The following is a 26,218-nucleotide window of genomic DNA, read 5'->3' on the forward strand; positions in this document are numbered from 1 at the left end:
CCCTGAGGGGTCCCAGACTGTGAGAGAGCACAGGCCAGGCTGAGGGACCCCTACTTCTCCCCTGAGTGCACGAATTTTTATGTACCAGGCCTCTCATACTTAATAAATAAATAATAGCCCATAGACACAGATAATAGGACCTGAGGGAGAGTGGGGTGAGGGCAATGGGAGAGAAGGAGGACTGCTGGAAACCGATCCTTGTCACTAATAGAGAAATTTGAAAAGGGAATCAGGAAGGCTAGTCAACCTTAATTGCTCTGGTCAGAGCTAATCACTCATTGTTTAGTTGAGACATTGGTAGTTAAAGCAACCTCCACCTGTTAATCATATGTAAATTCTTTTTAAAAAAATATATTTTATTGATATTTTACAGAGAGGAAGGGAGAGATATAGAGAGCTAGAAATGTCGATGAGAGAGAAACATCGTCCATCTGCCTCTTGCACACCCCCTACTGAGGATGTGCCCACAACCCAGGTACATGCCCTTGACCGGAATCGAACCCTGGACCTTTCAGTCCGCAGACCCACGCTCTACCACTGAGCCAAACCGGTTTCGGCATCATATGTAAATTCTTGCTGATTGTCTATTATTGGAATTTCCTGTCTAAAGGATATGGGTGTATCTAATAACCTTAATAAAAGGGATACCAAAGCCAAAGCAGAGGTAGTCCTCCCCTTAGAGGTGGATTCCCCCCCACCTAGTTTTCCATTTCCCAAATTAACTCTTTTCTAGCCTCTCTTCATTTTGCACGCAGCCTTTTCTAGAACCCAAACCCTGAACAGGAACCCTGAACCACACGGGATGTGAAAGGGGTCCCACAGAGAACATATGTAATATTTTCAGCAATACAGATTAAAAGAATAATAAATATTTATACAAGAATAAACCATGTTCCGCACACTCTCAACTGAAAACCTGCTTTTACCCGTCCCTGTATAATGTATAATAGAATGCTAGTTTGTGATAGTGTGCAGTGAAGATAAATAAAACAGAAAGTATAGGTTGTGTTAGAAAAGAGAACAATGGAAATTTCTGACCAGGTTACATATCAGGAAATCAGACCAAATACTTAAAATAGTTAACCATTCAGGTAGATATCTGAGGGAACAGCATTTCACACAGAAGGAACAGTCACAGCAAGTGCCGAGGCAAGTCTATGTCTGACATAGTCAAAGACTGCGGAGTAATCCAGTGTAGCTTGACTAGAGTGAACAAGAATACAAGCTCAGAGACCAGAGGGACTGACCAGTGAGTGCAGAGTATCAAAGTGTGGGTCCTGTACAGCATACTGGATGGAGTTGAGTTTAATTGATATGGGGAATATTTTCTTTTCTTTTTTTAAATAAATCTTTATTGTTCATATTATTACAGGTGTTCCTCCTTTCCCCACCACCCCCATAGCTTCCCTCCACCTGAGTCCCAACTCCACCCCATGCCCTTATCCTCCACCACTGTCTTCATCCATAGGTGTAAGATTCTTGTCCAATCGCTTCCCACATCCCTCATACTCCCTTTCCCCTGAGAATTGTCAGTCCACTCCCTTTCTATGTCTCTGATTCTATTGCATTCATCAGTCCATTCTGTTCATCAGATTTTCTTATTCACTTGATTTTTAGATTCACTTGTCGGTAGGTATGTATTTGATGTCATTTTGTTGTTCATAATTTTGAGATGGGGAAGATTTTCAATCAGCCTGAATTTTTATGTGTGGGCAGATCATGGGAGTAAACATAGGAAAGCACTTTCTACCCACGATCATAAATAAGAGGAATGAGATCTTCCTGTGGGAGTTTGTGAAATCAAAACATGATAAATCAAAGGGTATATAAACAAAATGCCACCTGAGGCTATGGAGCTGCTAGAGGAGTTGTATGCATTGGGGTATCCTATTTGTCTTCTACTTATTCCATTGGTGAGGGACAGTTTCTAACTTTAGGGCTATGGGTATGGCTGAATACACACCTGTCACTGGTCGGAGGAGATTGAAAACAGTTTATGTCACATGTACTCACAGCCCAGGGTTGCAGAATGCTCATGCCATGCCCAAACACGAGGGTTACACTTGGGAACAGAATGAACAACCAAGAAATTTGGGAGGCAACCAAGAGGGTGAGATGCCCCTGGTCCCCATGGGAGTGTGTGCAGGGCTTGAAAAACTCTGCAGGGTGGCAAGAAAATGAAGCAATTACTCATAGATAAGCAGGGCCTGTGCCTGGTCCCTGTGATAAGAAGAGGTGTTTGACTAGGGTACCTTATCCGTGGGAGCTGAGTAGGGAAACTTGTGGTTAGGCCAACGCATGCCCTCTTGTAAAGGCACCTGTATATTGGGTCTTAATTTTAGTTCTTATGCCAGAAAGAGTAAGCAATGGAGCACAGAGAATGTAGGAATTACATTTATAAAATTAGAAAATATCTATCCTCATTCTACCTGCCAGCCCCTGTCTGTTAGTTAATTACATCAGATGTTACATCATTTTGATCAGAGCCAATAGATCTCTGCTGATTACTTACTGCTTTTAATTTAGATGTAAAATGAGAGGGAAGGCCACTCCTGTTACAAAGAACCTAATGGAATGTAATCTGTATTAAGCACATAGCTAATAATTCAGGGGTCAAAGGTTATTGGCTGATTATAAAATTAGTATCTTAGCAAGAAAGTAAAATCTTATGTAAATATATATTTTTTATATAAAAGTACCTGAAAGCTGATAGCAAAAAATCTCTTGACTTTCTTATGTAAAAATGTATTTACCAAGCTTAAAAGCAAACAGCTTTCCTTTCTTTGTGTTACATTATCTACTTACCCCAGGTGGGAACGTGGTAAGTTAGAATAGGAAACCCTAAGTCTTTGCATGGGTTTTGGCTTTAAAAGACTAAGAGCACCTTTTCCTTCTTTTCTTCTAAGACTCAGCTGCTCCTGCTTGTGGTTCAGAGACTTTGCTTGTTTTTTTGTTTTTGTTTTTTGGTTTTCTTTTAAAGCATTTTTATACATTTTAGAGAGGAAGGCAGAAGGAGAGAGGGATTGAAACATCAATGATGAGAATCATTGATTGGCTGTCTCCTACACGTCCCCTACTGGGATTCAAGCCTGCAACCTGGGCATGTGGCCTTGAAAGTAATCAAACCAGGGACACTTCAGTCCCCAGGCCAATGCTCTATCATCTGAGTCAAACCAGCTAGGGCTCTGCTTGTTTTTTTAAGAGTGGTCTTTTTTCAATAATTAATTCAGTATGCAAACATACTCAGTAGTGCCCAGCTGGCGTTGTTCAGTGGTCGAGAGTCAACCTATGAACCAGCAGGTCACGGTTTGAGTCCCAGTCAGGGCACATGCCCGGGTTGCAGGTTTGATCCCCAGTCTGGAGCCTGCAGGAGGCAGCCAATTGATGATTCTCACTCATCATTAATGTTTCTGTCTCTCTTTCCTTCTCTCTCCCTCTCTGAAATCAATAATAAAAAAATATTTTTTAAAAACCTACATATTCAGTAGCTACTATTTTCTAATACAAAGGCCAGTCAATGATTTTGTGAAAAATTATATATTTTTGTTTATTTTACATTATTTAAAAATTATACAAGTAATGCTACCCCTACTTAAATTTTTTTTAAAAAGGGAAAGAGCCCAGCTGGTGTGGTGCAGTGGTTGAGTGTCGACCAATGAACTAGGAGGTCATGGTTTGATTCCCAGTCAGGGCGCATGCCTGGGTTATGGGCTCAATCACCAATAGGGGTGTGCAGGAGGCAGCCAATCAATGGTTCTCTCTCATCATTGATGTTTCTATCTCTATCTCCCTCTCCCTTCCTCTCTGAAATCAATAAAAATATATTTTTTAAAGGGAAGGAAAAGAGATAAAAACACATCTTCCCAGCACAAACAAAAAAAGCCTGTCTAAATATTTTGGATTTTTCCCCCCTGCTTCTGTGTTTTACTCTATATAGCTTTTCAAAGTTTTTATTTAAGTTTGATTATTTTGCATATAATTTTATTGCTTTAATGTTTCCCTGATATTAGGATGTAATGCTTTCCCATAATATTTAAACTTATTGTACAGGTTAGTGTAAATATTGACTTAATATTAATTGAATAGATATGTAGAAGATTACATACCTAACTTCTTATTTTTGGATATTAATTTTAGTTTTATCTTTTATACATAATGTAATTGACATATTGAAGAATAAAACTTATTTTATATTTTAGATAATTTTCTTAGAATGATTCTCAGTGGTTGAATTAATTATTTATTTACATATGAAGAATGTTTAAAAATTTTGAAGTCAAAATGGCCAGTCTTCTCTTAGAGGGTACAAAAGTCTTTGTGCTTTTCTTTGTTCCATTACCCTAAGTAGTGGTAGAGATTTGATCGGATAAGTTTTCAATATGTATACATGGTGAATCAGGCAGAGAGACAGGATGTGTTCCACCATGTTTAAACCAGAGTTTCTTAAACTCCATGACACGTACTTTTTAGCACATAGGAAGCATTGAATCTGTGACAACTCTGTGCAATACATTACTGGGTACAGGAAAGCAGAGAGGGCAGTTCGCACTTCTCAATGACTCTACAGCTATCTTTGGATTGAATGAGTGGTACCTCTTTGCCCATTCCAGATGCAATTGTGAGAGCATCTGGAATTAAGTAAAAACAGATCATGAAGATCCTGTATCCAATGGTCCCAAGATTTAGATGGTATGAGGCATGTAGTAAAGGGAAGGGGCTTTCACAATATCTCAGAAATTACAGGGGTTACTCAATTGGAACACAGGTTCAAAGAAGAAATGCTCTTACCTACATCCATCTATTCAAATAAAAGGGTAAAGTTCTAATTAGACTGGACATCTTCCGGATTTCCTTCTGAACAAAGCCATTGGTGGCAGGGGCAGAGGCAGTTAGGGGGTGATCAGGCCGGCAGGGGAGGCAGTTAGGGGCAGTCAGGCCAGCAGGCAGAGATGGTTAGGGGTGATCAGGCAGGCAGGCAGGTGAGTGGTTAGGAGCCAGTGGTCCCAGTAGAGGGATGTCCCCCAAAGGGTCCTGAATTGGAGAGAGTGCAGGCCAAGCTGAGGAATATCCTCAGTATTCTAATAATGATACACATTTATCAAGACACATCTTCTGTTATCTCATGGTGGCTTATTGATTGGTGGTAATATATTGGAAACACACTACTTTTAAGTGGGGCTACTGGAGAGAAGAATAGGTAAACCATAGCTCATGACAAAGTAATCTTAGAACCAGGAGCCAGTCAGAACTTCCGCCTGCTTGTGCCATTGTTGTGGGACCACAGCTTCAAAGTTGTGCAACACCTTCAGTAAATACTTCCTGGAGCAGAGAGGAGAATGAACCTGGGAGTCTCATTCAGTTTCACTTGAGAGGTGGCAGGAAAAGATCAAGCAGTGCACTTCTGTTGGAGTGAGAGGACAGACACTACACTCCTGGGACCGGCCAGGATGTTGCCAGGGCTGCTTCTGGTGGCCATGCTCTTTCTTTCTTCAGTTCCAGGTAGGTGTTTATCTTTTTTTTAAGTTATTTTAAATACACCAGTGAGCTGCTTGCTTTTTATCTTCTCCAAATATATTAGTTGGACAAATTTTACTAACTAGTTGGGCAGATTTTAATCTGTTATTTAAGGGAAGGCAAGTGACTGATATAAAAAAAAAAATCAATGTAAGTGAGAGGCAAAGAAATGTCTGTAACCAACATTTACATATTTGATGTGAGAATATAGAAATCAAATGGAAGATTTCATTTAGCATAATTAAAATAATGAATGTGATCTTCAATTCAAAAAGTGAATCATCAAAACCCACCTTGTTCTTTTTAGAGCAGTGCCCATGCAGTGGACTTGACTGATTATCGCTGTGCAGAAGGATTTGGAAAGTATTATTATTGGGACAAATTGGTTGGTCCTGTTCCTTTTGAGCTTGCATTTTTAGTTCTTTCATTTATGGTGATAATAAATATAACTAATTAGAAATAAATATTTGACCAATTTCATTTTATAAAGTATTGTTATATTAATCAAACTAATGCTGTTGCTAAACCTAACTTGATCACTTACTTCTATTTTATATCAAGCATTTACAAACTTACAAGTAGAGGAATTCTACTTCCTATTAACACATAATGTCTACTATCTCTGTTCATTGCTCATACCTTCAATTAGATTTGGGTTAAATTAGGTTGGTTAGTACATTTCCTTAGCTTATTTATATTTCTAGAGCTTAGGAAAGCACATTAATTAGAACCTGGGAATTCCTCTTTGGCCAATCTTTTCTCGGGTATGAGCATGCTCACTGGGACCCAGGAATGGGAACATGTTATCAACAGGAAGAATCTGTCCTCTTTCCCTTGCACTCACTCTGTACTTTGTTACTAAAAGTAATTTTTCATTTTCCCCTGGTTTCTGATTTGTTTTCCAGAATTTTGAAAGTTTTACTTAATATCTTTAAATGTAGAACTATGCTAGGCATTTAAGTTATTGACTTAAAATTTCTACTTTCTTAGATAAACTTAATAAAAATACTCATTCCCTAAAGTCTCCAAAAATACTATCATTACAAACTCTTTGGATTCCTTTGTTTGGGTGAGACATAAGAATTGCTTGCATACTAGCTTTATCCCACAGCATAAAGATCAAGCAGTATCCCTAAACAGAATCACATCACTAACACTGGACTTAATTCACATTTCAGCCTCTTCAGTGAAGTTGGGTGTACAAACTGACTCTGTTCCCCCTGTGTCTGCATTCACTACATGGCCCCCAGAGACGCAATTCCTTTAGAAGTCATGCTTAAAAGCGTGACATCTCCGAGTACTTGGTGGTAAAGACAGAGGTTCTTGTGAGAATGAGGAGACAGACAGAAAGCTGCCCACCTGATTTTTTCATCGGAACAGGAATCCGCCCCATTTGTATTACCTGCCATCTTGTATTTTCAAGACTGTCTCCCCTGTCGGTGAAATACTCTTAATTTTTTTTCCCCAATAGGTTGATTTCCCAGCCAGAATACAAGAAGTAAAGCAATGATATTTCCCTATCTCTTCTTTTATTTTGTTTCTTTATTCCCATCACCCAAAGAATCGGTGTTGCTCAGACGCTGACATTTACCTAGTTCTCATGTACATGAAATAAAAGAAGGGGGTAAAATCAGGCCAACTGTTTGTAGTGTGCTTAGTAATTTCCTGAGAAAAATCACTAATAGGATTGCATCACAGAAAAAAAAAAACAAAAAAAAACCCCCACAAATATTTAAAAGGAGGTGCCAGGTGCTTGGGAGTAAAGAACTAAGTGCCCCGACAAAAGAAAATGGCCTTTACTATATTCCAGCAGAATGCCAAGGGGGGGGGGGTCAGTACTTCTGAAATTATTTTATTTCCAATTGGATATTCTTTCTTGCCTTCATAAGGTGACCATAAGGCCCTGGAGAGTACATATAATTTCATCTTAAGAACCAAATTAAGATGTGCTTTTTCCCCTCAGTGTTTGTGCTCACTTTTCCTACATGAAGTTTGAAATTACCAGATGGCTTGAGGGGGTTCAGTCAGTATCATGGCATGAACACTAATCAGGACTTCATGTCATGTGCTCAATTCGGGAAGACATTGCTTTAAAGGGTTTTGACTATATATATGAAAATGTCAATATTATATACAAATGTCCTAAAATCCAAAGGGGATTTTATATAATATAACGTAGCAATCTAGTCCAATGTCTGTTACGTTCATCTTATCAACAGGATTAATTTTTAACTTTTTAACATAAGAGAATTATTGAATCTAAACCAAAGTAAGAGATTTCTTTTTGTTGATCTAGTTTTGCTAGTCAAAATTAATTTAGTATGAGAGTTCTGTGGGGGAGAAAAAGCAAGTATTCCAACGAATGAATAGAAACATATCGTGTTACAGCTCCAATTTGTGTAATCCCTGGATGGCAGTTAGCTGTGTTTGTTCCTCAGGCTTCAAAATAGTCAGCCTGTGTAATTCTGCTGAGAGGAGGCTTAACTCTCTCTATTACCTTATAGTGAATGAACCAGAGAATATTAAGGTCTGCTGCATCTCTCTAGCTTCTGTGTAATTTATTACATCTCAAGTCACACGCATCCGGGGGCCTTCATGGTTTCAGAAAAATAAGTTAAGAGAAATTCTGTCTGCTTTTTAAGAGATTATACGATGTTGCAAGAGTTTGGGAATAGCTAGAAATCATTTATTTCAAATTGAAGAAAGTGAGAGGTTGCCAAAGACCTTTAAATACATTTTCGCTTATTTTACTTATTGATTTATTTTGCTTGCTGTTGGAAAGTGATCTGCTGTCAAAAAGAAATAGTTGAAAATAAATTTCTCCACTATTTTACATACGTCAACTTCATATTGGAATCAGCTGGTAATTTTGAATTTCACCAAACCCTAGACTTTAGATATGAATAAGAAGCATGGGGATTAGATACTAATCAGTGTGTATCAAAGAAAACTTGTGTTGGTCAGATTGGTCTGTTCCTTACCACTTCTGAACGGAGAATGTGTTTGTGTTCCTACTTTATACATTTATGGAAAGAATTATTTGGGTAGGTATTATTTTATGACTTGAGGGCAGCTTGGATAATATTTCCTGTCAAAATGATGTGTATTATGGATGAGAAGGATTTTTCATAGAGTGTTTTAAAAAGAGTTACTCTGTTTGCAACATTGATGAATATATGGCTTCAAGAGCCTGTATGAATGGGACTAACTGCACTAATTGGACACAAGCCACCTGCCAGCATCCATGCCAAACAGAGTTACAGGAGGCTGTGGAGAATTGTGCTGATACCATTACTTACTTTCTGGCAAGTAAGTAAGTAATTTTCTTACCTCTTAACATCATACTATTTTGAAATAAGTGTGATATTTACCGAAATGTTCACTTACTGAAAAGACAATGATTGATGAGATGTTTCTTCAGGCTTTTGGACCTCTGTCATGAAAACTGTTTATAACCGATGTGTTATTGTTTTTTACCCAAAATTAATTAAATAGAAATAAAAGATGGCTAGTGGTTATCCGTGTAACAGCAAGAAGCAACTGAGGGAACCTCAGGTGTGGTTCTGGAAGTGTGACTATGTGGCCAGACTTATTTTATCAACTGATTAGAAGTTTATTCAAATGAGCATTGCCTCTTTGAAGAGATTATAGGGGATTCTGTACTTATCTGCATAAAATCGCAGACTACTTGAACTGGCCAGAGATCACTTAACCTGTCCTCTCTTTTCAAATAATTAAAAAAAAAACACAAACTAAACCCAAAGTTAAGGCATTGTAGTATTGATGCCACAGCTTTAAGTGCTTTTGAAATCTTGCTTAAGAGTAAATCTCAAGCCACTGAATAAAAAACTGTTTCATCATGTTCACCTCATTTTTGACCCAACAGATTTGCAGATAATTTTATCACTTTTTCCATCTTTTAAAGTTAGATGTACATGGTTCCTGAGTGATCAAATGAAATAAAGATATCCTAAAATAATAAAAGAAGATTGACATCACCAGGGATTTTGAAAATGTCTAAAGAAATGTTTTAAAAATAAATCTTTATTCTTGGAACAACTATAATAATCTATAATAATAAAAGCATAACATGCTAACTACACCAGACAGATGAACAACCTTCTGGATGTCCTTCTGGATGAAGCCGGGGCTGCCAGGGCAGAGCTCCTTTACGAATTTCGTGCACCAGGCCTCTAGTATTGGGATAAGTTTATAGTCATTCAAGGCAACTAACAAAAATCCTTAGTTCTATTTGTTAGAAGATCAACCAGGGTAACATAAATTTGTATTATCATAGGACATATTTTTGAGTAGTGTAATGAGCTAAAGTTACCTTCAGAGAGCCTCCTACTCTACACAGACACTAAAGCTTTTCTAGTTCTAGTGTCAGTCAGTTGCTGGGTTGGGCCCTGGTTCCTATTACATCTACATTCTGCGTGGACCTGCAGCCTCTTCAGCGGCCAGAGAGCAGATCTGCTGATATTTCCTCAGGCTTCACTCTGCACAGAACAGGGACTGGACCATGCGGGTAAATCTATAATAATAAAAGTGTAATATGCTAATTAGAGAAAGCCAAACAACCTTCTGGACGGCCTTCTGGACATCCTTCAAGACCACCTTCCGGACAAAGCCAGGGCTGCAACGGCCAAGCTCCTTGCACAAATTTTCTGCATTGGGCCTCTAGTAGAAAAATAAAAGAAAATAGAAATTCCAGTGTTAGCTTTGGAAAAACTGAATATTTCTCAAAAATAACTTCTAGATACAATATTGAGATTTCAAGATGCAGATAGGAGATTGAATGAGTTAACTTTTCAATTCTCTTTCTTTTTAAATTTTATTGTTTAAAGTATTACATATATAGTAGTACATGTGTCTCCTTTTTATTTTCCCCATTGACCTTCCCCCAGTCTCCCCTACCCCCTGTCCTATGCCCTTATCCCCCCCTCCCCCAGCCTCCCCTACCCCCTGTTCTATGCCCTCATCCCCCTCCGCCCCCCATAGTGTCTTCTCTTCTAAGGTATCAGCAGGCTCAGAAATTTCCTTCCAGGCCAGTAATAGTGTTCCAATTACCTATTCTCTAAGTTTTAAAATATTTTTTATGTGTTGTTTGCAATAATGAAGGTGTGTCTGTAATGCAAAGAGCTTGCCCAGTCCATGACACTGGTATTGGAGCCTTTTCTTACTGACTTCATTTCTTTCAATCTTATAAAACATTGCTTTTGGAAAGATCAAGGAAAATATCTTAGAATCTGAAATGACACCCATTAGTTACTTCATATTTCTAATACTGTAGCTTTGACAGTGCTTCCATTCTACCACTCTGACACTGATTTAGCTTCTTAGAGGATTCATTTGGCTTCTGCCTTCCTTGACTAGCTTTTGTCTGTACTGTTTGCTCTATTCCTCTGTGGGGATTCAAGATAGCAAAGAGAAGTGGGAAAATGTAAAAGAAATATTCTCTGTGGGGAACTATTTAAAGGGATAAGTTAATGTAAAGATTTGAAAGGAAGAGTGAGTCTCTGATTTTGTGGATCTCTTTTGGTGTCTGCACTTTAATAACTCTCTGAACCAACTCAAAGTCTCTGTGGGAGACACCATTCACCAGAAATGCATTAAAGATGACCATTTCCAAACAGCCTATTAGTTCTGATTAGTTAAAGCTTCTCTTACTCTTTTTAGTAAATGCTATAGGAGAAGTCAATGGAGTAAAGAAGTATGAAGTAGTTTATCCCAGAAAACTTCATCCACTGTATAAACGAGAGACCAAGAAGCCACATCAACAGGTACAGCTTTTAATTTAACAGAGAAAAAATATTGAATTTATATATATGTATATATGTGTGTGTGTAGAAAATACACATACATACAATATATAAATGCACATGGTGTATATATAAATATATAATTATATTTAATATAGAAATACATATACAAATATGTACACATTTGTATTTGATTTTTTTTTTACCTGTTCTACTTATTAATCTTCAAAATAATGTAATATTCTACCTTATTTTTTCAGATTAAGGTTCTGATGGTTAAATTAAACTATCCAAGGTCACAGAGAGAGGAAAATTTGACATTCTTATGGTAATATATAATTTATTCTGTGTACTCACAAAGAAATTTGATGTAATTTATTATCTCTCTATTTATACACACACATATAAACAAAATCATGAACTTTAAAACTGATGTAGAAAATAAAGTATTGTGGATAAATGCATGCATATATGCATACCAAGATTAATTACTATAATTAAACATGACATTTACCTCTGTCCTTTCTAAAAAGGCAGCTATTAAAGTCTGTATAATTCTTATAATTAATGAAATGACACATTCTCAATCAAAAGAGGAAAGCTAACATATAATGATTCCTTCAACAATAATTTTCTAATTCCTTACACCTGTAACTCTTTTGTGGGGAGTCAGGAAAGTCCAGATACATGAGACATAAATAATAACTTGCACCATCTATTGTGAGATGAAGTCTTATATTTCCCACTTGGATAATGCCAGGTACCTTTCTTCACTGAATATTTGGAGAACAATTTGAGTACATGTCCAGTGTTTTCCATCACAGTTGTATAGCGAGTTCCTCATAAATATAAAAATAAATTTAAGCATCCAAATAATCACCTTGATGAAAAAACATAAAGTAGTTATTGGCACATACTAGATGTTCAACCAATTTGTTAAATGATTGAGTAGATGAATGCAAATGCGCTTGATATTTACTCCAAATACGTATTTATCTAGTCAGCTGTTCTGTTAACTGGCAGTATGAACCTATGATTTCCTGATCCTTAGGGAAAGTACAAAGGATCTGAATTCAGAGGGCTAGTTTGTGTTCATGTCTTAGCTTTGTTAATTCTCCCTGTGTAAACTTAGGCAAATAGGAACTTCAAATTCTCTGTGTGAAAAGTGAGATATCAACAGTAGTGCTTATCTCATATGGCTATTTTGAGGTGATTACACAAAAATCAAAGCAGGATGCAATAATTAACTCCCTGTTCAAGTTTATGCTATGATGCTATCCTATGTAACCTATCATATTCTCAGTATCAGAAACATTATTCACTATTTATTGGACATCCTAATATCACTTGTATCCTGTATTTTATCTGGCAATTATATCACGTGGATTTTATCATCTCCCTGTGAACATCTAGAAACATACCAGAGATGTGTCTCTGGGATTCCAGCCCTTGTCCCCTCTACAAATATAAGACCCCATGCTGCTGCATGTCTACTATTTCAATCCTGTCCTGTCAGGGTTGCTGATTTCTGCCATATCACACTTGTCTACAAAACATGTCTAGAAATGCTAATGGCATCCTGTCGGCCACACAGCAGGCACATTTCCCCCCTAATATAAAGAATATTCTCTTTTTGCTCAAATACAGATTATGACTAATAGAAATACTGTCATTGATATAAGCCAAAATCTTGGAGATTATTTTTATGGATTCTGTATTGAGACTATTGGTCTTTCTTGTGCAAAGAATTGATGAGCAATTACTTGAAACATCCAGAATTCATAATATATGTGACCAAGGGGATCTTTGTATTCTGTTGATGCCCCCTAGGTCTCAGGCTAGATTAACCATGACTCAGGGCCTCTGAAGAGGAGGACTCTTATACTTATTATTATATAGCAGTGTCCTCTACTGGACCAGAGACTTGGGTACCAATGTTACCTGGAAGCTGTGTCCAAAACTTGCCTCCATTTTCCTAAGTTTATCATAACTGACTATATGACTTACAATTTGAGTTGAAATAAAATAACCATTTGAAAACTTTCTGGAGGGGCCACTAAACATTAGGATAGAAGAATGTTTTATTCATGATTATACATTATATTCATTATTGTATTTTATATACACAGTGTAGGGAAACTAAATAAGTATTTGAATAAATGAGCAAGTGAATAAATAGACAGATGGACAAATGAATAGAGGAATATAACTGGAGTACATTGCCAAAACAACTACATAAACATTTACTCAACAAATACTTAACCAAAGTCCCTGAAGTTGGGAACTTACATTCAAAAGATGGTCACTATTCTTCCTAAAATTCAGACTCTAGCTCATACTTTCTAGAGGCCAAAACCATCTTGCTTTTGGCTCATCCTATATAATAAAAGAGTAATATGCAAATTGACCATCACTCCAATACACAAGATGGCCACCACAAGATGGTCAGCAGGGGAGGGCAGTTGTGGGTGATCAGGCCAGAGGGGAAGGAATTTGGGAGAGACCAGGCCTTCAAGGGAGGGCCGTTGGGGGTGATCACACCTGCAAGGGAAGGCAGTTAGGGATGACCAGGCCAACAGAAGAGGGCAGTTAGGAGCAATAGGGCCAGCAGGGGAGCAGTTAGACATTGATCAAGCTGGCAGGGGAATGGTTAGGGATTGATCAGGCTGGCAGGCAGAGAAGCTGGGAGCCAGCAGTCCAGGATTGTGAGAGGGATTTCTGACTGGGATTTCTGATTCCCAGTGGGATTGGGCCTAAACAGGCAGTTGGACTTCCCTCAAGGGGTCCCAAATTGGAGAGGGTGACAACCCTCCCCCCATGCACAAATTTCATGCACCAGGCCTCTAGTGCTATAAAATAAAATATCTGACAGCATAATGCTTCCTCTTATTAGAAACAATTTTAGGCCTTAGCTAGGTCCACCAGTAGAAGTCTCAGATTTTCTGTGTGTTGTGGCCAGGCTTGAATTAAGATCTTCCCTGGAATTTGTAGGGTTTCTTTTGCTAGTTCATGTATGCCCATGGGCACCATCTTGATCTCATAGATCCACATCTGCTCATATTTTGGATCACCCAGGACCATGACCTTCTTAGTCTACACTCTGTAGCCATGGCATTTGTTTTCTGGAGAAATTTTAGTTACACACAGATCTGTGACCAACTAAACTTATTCAATAGACTTCACATCATTTCCTTCTAGTGGATGCTCTTCAAATCAAGGTGTATTTTTCCTCTCCTGACTATATGCTCTTCAAATCAAGGTGTATTTTTCCTCTCCAAGGTGTGTTTAGAATCCAGATAGAACCCATATTTTCTATTAGCAGGCATTACCCTTCACTGTGGACTTGTATTTGAGAAGTACAATTATAACCTAGCCCACTGCACCCTTTCATACAGACACTGGTTTTCTTCCCTGCTGTTTCCTTTCATCCATAATATATATGCTAATGTCAGCTAAAACTTCCATTACAAAAGCAATGATTGTTTCCTAAAACAGCCTCTAAATAATGTTTTAGGTGAAAATCCATTAAAACTCCATTGCTAATAGAAGCAAATACCTAGAAGGTTCTTCTGATTAGAAGCTCATATTTTGTGTCCTCCTAATATTTTTATTCTATACAGCCTTTCTACCAGTGGTTAGAGCAATTTCCTGTGGATTTTATTTTTTATCCTCAGGATCTTTCCCACCTCCTGTTATTTATGAAAATGAACTAAATGACATCAGCCTTACAACATTTACGCCCACAGTATAGAATATTTACAGTCATGTGATATTGACCCCAGGAAAGACATCAATAATTGATTATTAATAGGGAATATGGGCCAAAATACCTGACCTTGATGATGATAAATCTCTGCATGATATCTCTAACCTGATAATTCTAATTCACTATTGTCCCTCAATGAGCTCTGGTACTGATGTGGCCAGGAGAGGGAAGCGAGAAGAAAAATGCAACAGCAGAGAGAAGAGCACTCAGTCCATCATAAATGGTTTTCAATCACATGTCGTCACCATTTTTCGATGTCTATAATAGCAATGTCTTGGCAGTGAAGTTTTAGGTGTTGTGTGTAACCATGACTGGTAACCTAGTTTTATACAACAAAATCAAAACTCAATACCCAATGCGATCTTTCAAGTACCCTGTATAGTCCTCTATAATTCTTCCCATATACATAAATTGAAACTTAAGACAATTCTCCTAATCCACATGTTTTACTTGAGGTGATATTTTTCTCTTTCTGAATACCTGAGACCGTTTTATTACTGATGGCTTCTTCCTGCCCTAGGGTGCATATTCTTGTTATCTTTGCCCATATTCTGACCTCCGCTTAGCCTTAAGAGCTCACCCTAAAAATCATCAGCAAGATCCTTAAATGTCTTTGGGTCTGTGCGCAAACTATTCCTTCTCAAATAACTTCTCTGCTCTGCTTCACCTGGCTAATTCATATCTCAGTTTATACATTACTTCCTCAGGAAAGTCTTTACTTTCTTTAAGATCTTAGTCATTCCACATTGCTTACATATTTATATCATTTATTATATGACATAATTCACATTTATTGTCTGCTTTTCTACAAGGTTATAAGCTTCCTGACAGCAAGCACCAATTTTTGTTGTTTTGAGTTTAATTTCTAGAACAAAGCCATATCTTGCAAATGCCCAGCACTCAATATTTGTAAAATGCATGAATAGGTAAACAAATGGATGGATGGAGGGAAAGATGGATGGATATAAAGGTCTCATGTAATTTATCTACTTAGTTGGCAAAGTTGTTAGATTTGTTAAGAGAGGCAGAAACAGACATTTGGCATTATATACACTACTGTTAAGGAAAAGCAGGCACTGCTTGCTAATGATTAAACAGATTGACCTAGCAAAATGATTTCTTAATTACCAGCAAATGTTTTTACATTTTTGCAGGAAAAATATGAAATTGAAGTGAAGTATGAAATGACAGTTAATGGGAAAATTGCAGTGCTTTATTTAAAAAAATCCAAGTAAGTGTCCTTTTTCTCATATAATGCTCACCAACAGCAAATTAGCACATGAGAAGTATGGTATGCTAATTGAGTCTGTTATTACTTATATATCATGTAAACTTTGACTACTCAGCTTTTGCTCCCAACTGGCCCAAGAGGTTCAATTCCTACTAAAGTAGAAGGAACACATTGGATAAAACAATAGTTTAGTAGTATTTTATACTTCTAGGAATAAAACAAATTAAATGAGGTGCAAGCAGACATAAATTTTATCAAATTCGATGAAATAACTATAGATTTTTAATTCTTCCCTTTTACTATTTTATTTTATTATTCTAGCACTGAAAGATTAGATTTTAAAAACAATTTGCAACCATTTTCACTGGAAAAAAATAAGAGATATAAAAGTTAAATAAACTCTAGGATCAATGAACCTATTCAATGGTAAAACCAGAGTTGGGCTCTCCTGATTTCAACAGTAATGCCCTTTCTACTCAGCTGCCCACTAACACATCCATTTCTCTCATATGTTACATTAAGCTCTTACCTCTCCAACCTCTCCATCCAGTTCATCAAAATTCAATGTTTCTTTTCAAATTTCACTGTCTAAGCTCACACCCAAATCCTGATTATCCTATAGATACACTATTTCTAACGCAATTTCCTAATTTGTGCTTTCAATTTATTTCAATCCCTCAATTGTTCTATATAGGACAGCAAGATAGACAAATAGACTATCACCTTTTGCAAAAACTCGAAACTGTCTGGAGTTTGGAAATAGTGTACTGTATTGGAGGGAATACAGGGTTGGGATTAAGGCAGACCTAAACATGATTCTAGCCATTTGAACTATTTAATCTCATCTAAACAACAAAGAATAATATTTATTTTGTAGGATTGTTGAAAAGATTATATGAAATGACTCATGTAACAGGTCTTACCCAGTGGCCAGTTCAGAGATAGCACCTAATATATATTCATTATTTCCTTTTCTTTTTGCCTACCTCTTTTAAAAATATAGGTCAGACTTAGATTTTCTAGAGAATAATTGAAAGAATTTTAAGAAGGTTCAACAGAAATACTGGAGGGACCCAAACTGCCAAATGCAAGGGAATTTTCAATAAACTTGAACAGTCACTGGTGACTGAAGGGCTAGGTGGAAATGCAGTTATCTTAAACTGGTGAGGAACAGCACTCTATTCAGCCACCTTTTACCAACTTCCCCTCAGTTTCATTTCTTCCTCAAGTCTTTCCTCAGACCAGTAAGCAAAGCCAGACAACAAAGCAGACATTGTTCCCTACTTCTAATGAGTGCCTGAACTTGTAAGGGGTTGGGATGAGGCGCTCAGGAATTGGAACTTTACTGTACACCCAGTGAAAGCTCTCACTTTGATCACTGAACTTTGTAATTAGTAACTATGACTTTTTTCTTTGTCACCAGGGATCTCTTGGCACCAGGTTACACGGAAACACATTATAATTCCACAGGAAAGGAGGTCACCTCCAGCCCACAGATCATGGTAAGATGGAGTAGCCTAGATTTATTGTTAATTGGGGTATGACCCACACATCCAAATGCAGTCATTGCCAAACAAGTAGTAAAAGGGAAGGAGCATGTATAACATCCATCAGTGCTTTATTTCATAGTAATTTCTTTCTTTTTAAAATATTTTTTAAAATTGTTAGGGAAAGAGGAAGAGAGAGGGATAGAAACATCAATGAAGGAGAAACATCATCCATCAGCTGCCTCCTGCTCGCCCCATTCTAGGGAACCAGCTTGCAAACCTGGCATGTGCCTTGACTGGGTCAGATGGGGGTGTGTGTGCCACAATGAGATCTTCAAAGTTTCTGGGTCAGTGCTCAATCACTGAGCCACACTAGCCAGGCTAGTAGTAATTTCTTGATTTATCCTCCATTATTTGGAGAGTTTGACAAAAACAAAGTCATTCCTTTACAAATATGGTAATCCTTTCCAGCTTCAAGGGCTCCCAATAGGAAAGTGGACAGAAGGAACTCCTTATTTTCATTAGAAGAGTGGAAAATTACATATGATCACTTCTCTCAAAGTCTAGACTATTTCCTAATGGTAGAATTATAAAATTCTATGTGTGTTTTTTTTAAATAATTTTCATTCTTGACTCTTAGACAAGATGACAGTGTGAAGTAACAGGGGTATTTTATCATTGCCAACTTTTCAGAGGTCTGTCTTCTATTGGAAGGCCTTCACACATTCTCTTCTATAAAATTATGCAGTGGCTCATGGGTTTATAGGCCAATACTTGATCTTCCCAAAAGAAGAAAGGTCTACTTGATAGAAACACATACGGATGAAAAAGGGTTAACATTGTGCATTTTCCTAACTAGTTGTTAGGAAAAAAATAATGATCAATCAGTCAAAGAAAGAAATAAATGTCATTTTGGGAGCTCGGGTTTTGAACATGTATTCAACCTGTTTTCCTTTATCTGCAACACAAACATTTTTAAAAATATATATTTTACTGATTTTTTACAGAGAGGAAGAGAGAGAGATAGAGAGCCAGAAACATCGATGAGAGAGAAACATCGACCAGCCGCCTCCTGCACACCCCCCACTGGGATATGCCAACGTACATGCCCTTAACCGGAATCGATCCTGGGACGTTTCAGTCCACAGACGCCCTCTACCACTGAGCCAAACCAGTTTTGGCTGTAACACAAACATTTACACCAACATTTAATTAGCAATCTGTAAGCATTTGGGATCATTAATTAAATATTAAAGATTTCAACAATAAAAAAGTTAAAAATGTTTTTACTATCTTTAAGTTGATTTATTCAACATAAAATGACTTTAAAGCATTATAGATACTATTTCAAAATTGCAATTTTAAAATATAGCAATGGTCTAAAAACATGCACACTTTCCTTTATAAAATCCATTTTCTTTTTTCTTTAGGATGACTGTTATTATCAAGGATATATTATTAATGCAAAAATTTCTGAAGCTAGCATCAGCACATGTAGGGGTCTAAGGTAAGACTTCATGAATAGTTTGTATGTATCTTTGATGATTGGGTGGTATGTGTGTCTAATAAACCAAAATAATAGTAATAGTGCCAACAATAATGTATCCTATATAATAATAGCCTAATATGTTAAGTGTCCTGTTGCCCAGTCAGCCATTCAACCAATCAAAACATAATATGCTAATGATATGCTAAGGTCACTCAACTGCTTGCTATGATGTGCATTGACCACCAGGAGGCAGATGTTCCAATCAGTAGGTTAGCTTGTGCTGGGGTCCAGCTGATTAGGATTTAGTGAGATGGGCTGGACATGCCCTGGAGCCCTCCTACAGTTTCTCCTCTGCTGACCAACTTCTTGCGTCCTCCCAGCCCCAGTTGTGCATTGATGGGGTCCCTTGGCCTGGCCTGCACCCTCTCGCAATCTGAGACCCCTTGGGGGATGTCAGAGAACTGGTTTCAGTCAAATCCCACAAACCAGGCTGAAGGACCTCACTGGTGCACCGACTCCGTGCACCCTGCCTCTAGTGTGTGTGTGTGTGTGTGTGTGTGTGTGTGTGTGTGTGTATATATATATATTGTATATATATATATATTATTATTATTATTAGAGGACTGGTACACACTGGAGGCCGGGTACATGGAATCTGTGCATGGGTGTGTGTGTGTGTCCCTCAGCCCAGCCTGTACCCTTTCCAATCTGGGATCCCTTGAGGGATGTCCGACTGCCCATTTAGGTCTGGGATGGGGCCTAAATGAGCAGTCAGACATCCCTCTCACAATCCTGGACAGCTGGCTCCCAAATGTTTTCCTGCCTGCCAGCATGATCACCCCCTAATCACTCCCTTGCCAGCCTGATTGACACCTAACTTCCTTCCCTTGGTCTCCCCCAACTGCCTTCCCCTGCAGGCCTGGGTCCCCCCCAACTACCCCACCATGCAGGCCTGGGTGCCCCCAGCTGCCCTCCTCTGCCTGCCTGGTCACCCCTAACTGCCTTTTCCTCAAGCCTGATCGCCCCCAACTGCCCTCCCCTTTAGGCCTGGGTCCCCCTAAATTGCCCTCCCCTGCTGGCCATCTTGTGGCAGCCATCTTGTGTGTTGGAGTGATGGTCAATTTGCATATTACTCTTTTCTTAGATAGGATACTGAGTGGCCAGATTATTATGCCATCTGATGTTTGTAGGCAAATTAGTAGTACACTGCATCATATGGGATATGGAAGCCGAAGGCCTGTTCAAATACTTTTGCTGTCTGCAGTTACCAAGATAAAACATCTCCAATTCGCGCAGGAACACAAGGAATGGACAGTCAAGCATTGGAAAAATGTCCTGTGGTCCCATGAGTCACTTTTCCAGTTGCATCGTGCAGATAGCAGAGTCAGAAATTTGTGGAAACAGCATGAAAGCATGCACCCCACATACATGAGTACAACCCTTCAAGCTGGTTAGGGGAGTGCTATGGTTTGGGGCATATTTTCCTGGTATGATTTGGGTTCTTTAATTCCTGTGGGACAATGTCTTAATAGCCAACATATCTAAGTATCATTGCTGATCAAGTTCATCCTATTGTGATGATGGTGTATCCCAATGGAGGTGGCTTCTTCCAACAAGACAATGCGCCATGCCATGGTGCTCGTCTTGTGCAGGAGTGGTTTCAAGAACATGAGGGAAACTTTACCTTGATTAGGTGCCCCCCACAATCACCAGATCTCAATCCAATTGAGCATTTGTGGGACGAAGTTAAAAGAGCCATCAGACACTTGGTTCCACAAATCTCACAGAACTGGACAGTGCTAGTCACCAGGAATGGTGTCAGATTCCTCACATCACCTTTCAACATCTCATGGAGTCAATGCCAAGAAGAATCGCCACAGTATTGAAGGCAAAAGGTGGCCCAATGAAGTATTAATGGGGTGGTCATAATAGTCTGGCCACTCAGTGTGTGTGTGTGTGTGTTTGCACTATAGGGAAATATGAATTCTAAGGGCTAATTTTTTTTAAATTTGAAGGAAATGTGGCCCCTTTTAATAGTAGTTTATAAATTAAAAATCTGAATTGCTTTCCAAGTTGCTTTTCTTTGATTGGTTGCTTGCTTTCAAAATATAGGTTTTGAGTACCAATTTTAAAGTCAGAACCTTTAGGAAATGGAAATTTCTCCTCACCTTCTCTCTTCACTCTAAAATCTCTATTTTGTCCTATCCATGCTTGTCCATTTCTTTCTCTGTACCAAGGACTCCCCATGTGTCTGTCCATAATAAGATATCCAGACTTCTGATACCTAGACTTGAATGTCTATTTTTTTCTTTCTTATCTCCATAAATCTTCCATATCTGGATATCTTAATGAAATATTAATGAAGCTAATGGTTTTCTCTAAAATCTGGTATTTTTCCAGTATTCCTTATCACAGCAAATAATCGACCAACTATTTGCCTAATCCAGAAACCTAAGTTTTTGAAGATTTATTGCCTTTCAACTACCTATTTTAATCCATTATCAAGCCTTATTGATTATATGTTCTCAATCTTTTCTGAGATTATTCACTGCACTCTCTGTCTATTGCCACACTATTCAGACCAATGCAATCAATCCCCCAATTTATCTCTCCACATCACCTCTTACTCTACTAGATCTATGTATAATAAATCCATTTGCCCTATTGTATGTTCTTGTGTTTTTCTCCTTGGAAATTATCTGCTGTAATTATGTATATTACGTATATATCATATAATTATACATACATATATATATATATATATATATAATGTAATTATTTAATCAACATCTATCTTCTTCATTTGAATATAAGCTCTATGAGAGGAGAGACCACGACTCTTTTCTACCATCTGCTTTTAATCCAATGCTTAATGAATAATGGTTGTTCCCTAAATATGGTCCAATGAATCTTAACTTGGGTCTTCAGCAGAGAGAATTAAGATGAAATTGGCATTATTCACTGATCATATGCTTTGCATATTATCTCCTTCAATTTTTGTAACAATTCTGTTGTATGTATTATTACTCTCATTTTACAGAGAAAATGAAGCTATGTGAGTTTAAGTAATTTCCCATGGTATCACCACTAATAAGTGATAGGCCCAAAGTTTTAGCTCTTATCTATAAGACTAGAAAATCTCTTTTCATTTTCAGTATGCCTGAGAACAGACAAGGAAAAGGAATTGGAAGAATAGTGGAACAAGAGTCAGGAAATTTTATTCTAGTGCCAGCTCTGACTAAGGTTAGCTATATGACTATTATATATTATTATATATTATATATTATATATTAGCTATATTACTATAAGGTTAGCTATATGCAGGGGCCATTTTTCCTCAATAGGTTCCATTTCCTCATAGAGGAAATATGTCTACATAATTTCTGAGGGGATCTTCAGCTGAAATGTTACACTGTGTTCTACTGCCGTGAGCTTAGAATGTTTTGGTGATGGTAACTTTTTGGAGTCTCTAACTAAGTCTATAGCACTCAAATGCAGGGATAATTTTTAAGGAGCCTGGACTCATATTTTTTAGGGGCTACTTCAGTCAGGGAGATGAAAGGTACTTCATTGAACCTTTAGGCTCTGCAAATCAGGATGAACAGCAGCATGCACTCTTCAAGCATGATCCCAATGAAAAGAAGGATAACAGCACCTGTGGGATGGATGACATGTTATGGGCACATACATCTCGGCGGAATGTGACCCCACCTGCCACCAGTCTGCTCGTATGCATACCTCTATTTTTTTTATTTGGGACACTCATGTATTCTGTCCTGTCTGCCCTGGGTTCTAGTCTTAGCAACTGCACATTGCTGAAATTTTTACAGTCATTGTTGAAACTAATAGGTTATAGAGACATTAAAACCTTATTGTACATTGATTTATTTAATAAGTACTTATGGATCAACTAGGAGCAGGCAACCTTCACAATACTCTAACATGCAACAACAGTGTAAAGTATTACTATTACCTTGAGGTAAAATATCCTGCTTTCTTCATGAATGAACTCATTCAACAAATCTTTCTTTAAGTACTGCCATGAATGAACTCATTCAACAAATCTTTCTTTAAGTACTGCCATGAATGAACTCATTCAACAAATCTTTCTTTAAGTACTGCCATAGGTGCTGAGGATGCAGCAGTGAGAAAAGCAAATATGGGATCTGCCCACAGCAGCTTAGAATGTGCTTTCATATATGGAATCCAGCTTTCAGTGACAAAAGATCATCTCTTATAAACATTTAGAGAACCCATAAGCAGTGGGCAGAATTGGTCCGAATAAAATAAAATCTCTGTTGGGTTCAATGTGCTGGGTGTTTGGATGCTGCCAGACAGAAGAACCACTCTTACCTATGTGAAGGCTGATCTCCTGGTACAGACCTCTTATCTCTGTCTCAATTCCTTGCTAATCATGTGCAAATAACTATGTAACTATGCTTTCATCGCCTCTCTCTCTCCTCTCTCTCCTCTCTCTCTCTCTCTCTCTCTCTCTCTCTCTCTCTCTCTCTCTCTCTCTCTCTTCCTGTCTTTCCTCCTACCTCACCAGTGCTAGGTCTTCTCAGTTCCTCTCACTGTCATCCTTCCTCTAAATAATGGAGGTTAAAACTAAATCCTTTGTCTGTCCCATTCCTTACTTTATCTACACATTCTTTCTAGGTAATCTTGTCCTATGCTATGCCCTATTTTGTTCAAATAAGAGTTCTGCAGTAATTACTATCAAATATATACCTCCACCCTTGAACTCTTCTTTAAAGGCCAGACTGTTCTAATTTACTGCCTACTTCATGCATCCATTTGAAGCTCTAATATCACAAATTTAATGTGGTCAAAATAGAACTACCGATTTCCAAGCCCCAAACAAGACCTGCTTCTCCCTCATTCTCCCCTGAGTCAGTACCATCATTTATCATTTGCTCAGGCCCAAATCTGGAAATCATCCTTGATTCCTGTTTTGTTTATCCTCCTTCATCAGCAAGTGCCTCTATATATTTCAGATCTGTCACTTGGCCTCCTTTTTCCAACTACCACATGGCACCATCCTTCTCACAATAACCATTGCAACAGCTTCTGACTTGCGGACTCTCATTCCTGCTTCAGTAGAAGCCACTCCCCACACAATAGCTGGAATGATTCTTTTATTCTGAACTACATCATGTCACTTTTCTGTTCAAAACCCTCTAATGGCTTCTCATTGCATTTCGTACAAAATCTAAAATCAAAATCAAAGCTGACTGAGTTCAAACCCATGTATGGCTAGGGCCCCAACAACCTCTCAAATCTCATCCTATCTTGTACTCCCCATCCACCAGGGATTGCCCCCATTATTTTCTGACTAACACAAACTTTCTGTGTTTTAACATGTCAAGATCAATTCACCTTGGAGTCTTTTTTTTGCCCATTTTTTTCTTTGCTGGAATTATTTTTCAACTCATTTTCTCTTGCTTGGCTTCTCATTTTCATGAATGTGACAGCTTCAGTGCCAGCTTTTTAGGGCTCTTTCTAACCATCTATTGTGAAATTACTACCTTGTCATGGAATATCACATCACCGTGTGCAATTCTCTGCATAGTTTTAATGCCAATCTGATATGTCGGTGTTTATTTGCCTACTGTGAGCTTCTTCATGCATGGACCATGTCTATTTCACTGCCCTACCCCTAGTGCCCAGAGCATTGCTGGTGCATAGCAATTGTTAATAAACTTATTGCTCCCATGGAGGGTGGGAGGTAAGTATTACCATAATATACTAGCTAAAAGTCTACCTTCACGGCTATTTTTTTTTTTTTTTTTTTTGTTAATGGAAACTTATTTACCTGTTCAAAGACAAGCACTTCTAGAAGTGCAGCCTAATAAACTTTGAAAGTTTACTATTTAATACAAATAATGTCTGCTACTTTTCATTGGGACAATCCCTATGAAATATGTTTTCACTGTTGTTGTTTTGTTTTATTGTGGAGAGAAAGGAAAAGATAATAGGGGAGCTTAGGATGTGGGAAAGAAATCCAGCTCTTTCTGGAAAGAAAAGAACAGACTGGGTGTCATGGTGGCTTTGGGCGTTGCACCATTGGTAAAGAAAGAGGTGTTCACTGGAACAGGAATAAAAGGATATTAAACAACAAAAACACGAGGAGGACACTGAAGAAGAAGTTTGTCTATTTCATAGCAGGATAGTGGGAAAGTCCACTGTTCTAAAGTCTTTGAACACTTTTAACTCCAGTATCCCTATGTACTAGCTGTGTAATCACTTAAACTATTGGATAAAACAAAGGGATTTGGCTAGCATATCGCTGACATCTCTCCTAGCCTGACATTCTGAGCCTGTCTATAGATAATTCTGGCTTATTAGTTAGAATTTATCTTATCTTCCTTTATTTCCAGACAATAACTAATCTTTTATAAATTACACATTTCTAATAAAATAAAGATTCTTGCAGAGAAATATCTTGTCTTAGCAATGTTTCTTTTTATATTGATTGCAGAAATTAAATGACCAGAAGGTTTGGGAACAAAAGAAATACATAGAATATTATTTGGTCCTGGATAATGGTGAGGTAACTATACCAATAAATGTGTCTTTTATAATCCCCACCTACCTAAGTTTATTATGTGAGTATTAACTATCTGGATTGGCTTTTAAAAATCAGGGTTATGAGTAATTCTTTTTTACCAATTGTTCTGAACCTATGAAAATTTTGACATATAATTAAACTGATAAGATCTCTTCTTTCCAGGAATGGGCACTGGATATGATATGCATACAATACATTTTTATACTCTAATGTCCTTTCTTTTTATCTTAAAAGCTCCAAACTCAATTTTCAATTACATTTCTTTGTCATTTTAGTTTCTGTTAACTAGTTAAACAATTGGTCAATTAGAATTTATGTTCATAAGAAAATCATAAATATAAAGGACTAATGAATGGGATCTTCTGGGCGGGGTGGGGGGGGAAGAGAAATATCTTGTA

General features: G+C 37.8%; 1 protein-coding gene across 5 annotated transcripts in view; it reads left to right on the plus strand.

Moving 5' to 3' along the window:
• The first annotated feature begins 5,193 nt into the window (after positions 1 to 5,193).
• The window catches only part of ADAM28 (ADAM metallopeptidase domain 28), a 51,340-nt gene continuing 30,315 nt past the window's right edge, over positions 5,194 to 26,218 (plus strand). For 2 of the 5 annotated variants that reach the window (XM_045585907.1, XM_045585909.1), the window contains exons 1-7: positions 5,197 to 5,499; positions 11,194 to 11,297; positions 16,197 to 16,273; positions 17,697 to 17,775; positions 19,191 to 19,267; positions 22,785 to 22,977; positions 25,731 to 25,802. In XM_045585907.1, coding sequence (XP_045441863.1) covers positions 5,448 to 5,499; positions 11,194 to 11,297; positions 16,197 to 16,273; positions 17,697 to 17,775; positions 19,191 to 19,267; positions 22,785 to 22,977; positions 25,731 to 25,802 — 654 coding nt within the window. In that variant the 5' untranslated portion in view covers positions 5,197 to 5,447. Of the gene's footprint in view, positions 5,500 to 11,193; positions 11,298 to 16,196; positions 16,274 to 17,696; positions 17,776 to 19,190; positions 19,268 to 22,784; positions 22,978 to 25,730; positions 25,803 to 26,218 lie in introns of all 5 variants that reach the window. The other 3 variants (XM_045585905.1, XM_045585906.1, XM_045585908.1) reach the window with 3 other exon arrangements.

This window comes from Pipistrellus kuhlii, unplaced genomic scaffold (genome assembly GCF_014108245.1).
Source record: "Pipistrellus kuhlii isolate mPipKuh1 unplaced genomic scaffold, mPipKuh1.p scaffold_m20_p_21, whole genome shotgun sequence".
Taxonomy (NCBI): Eukaryota; Metazoa; Chordata; class Mammalia; order Chiroptera; family Vespertilionidae; genus Pipistrellus; species Pipistrellus kuhlii.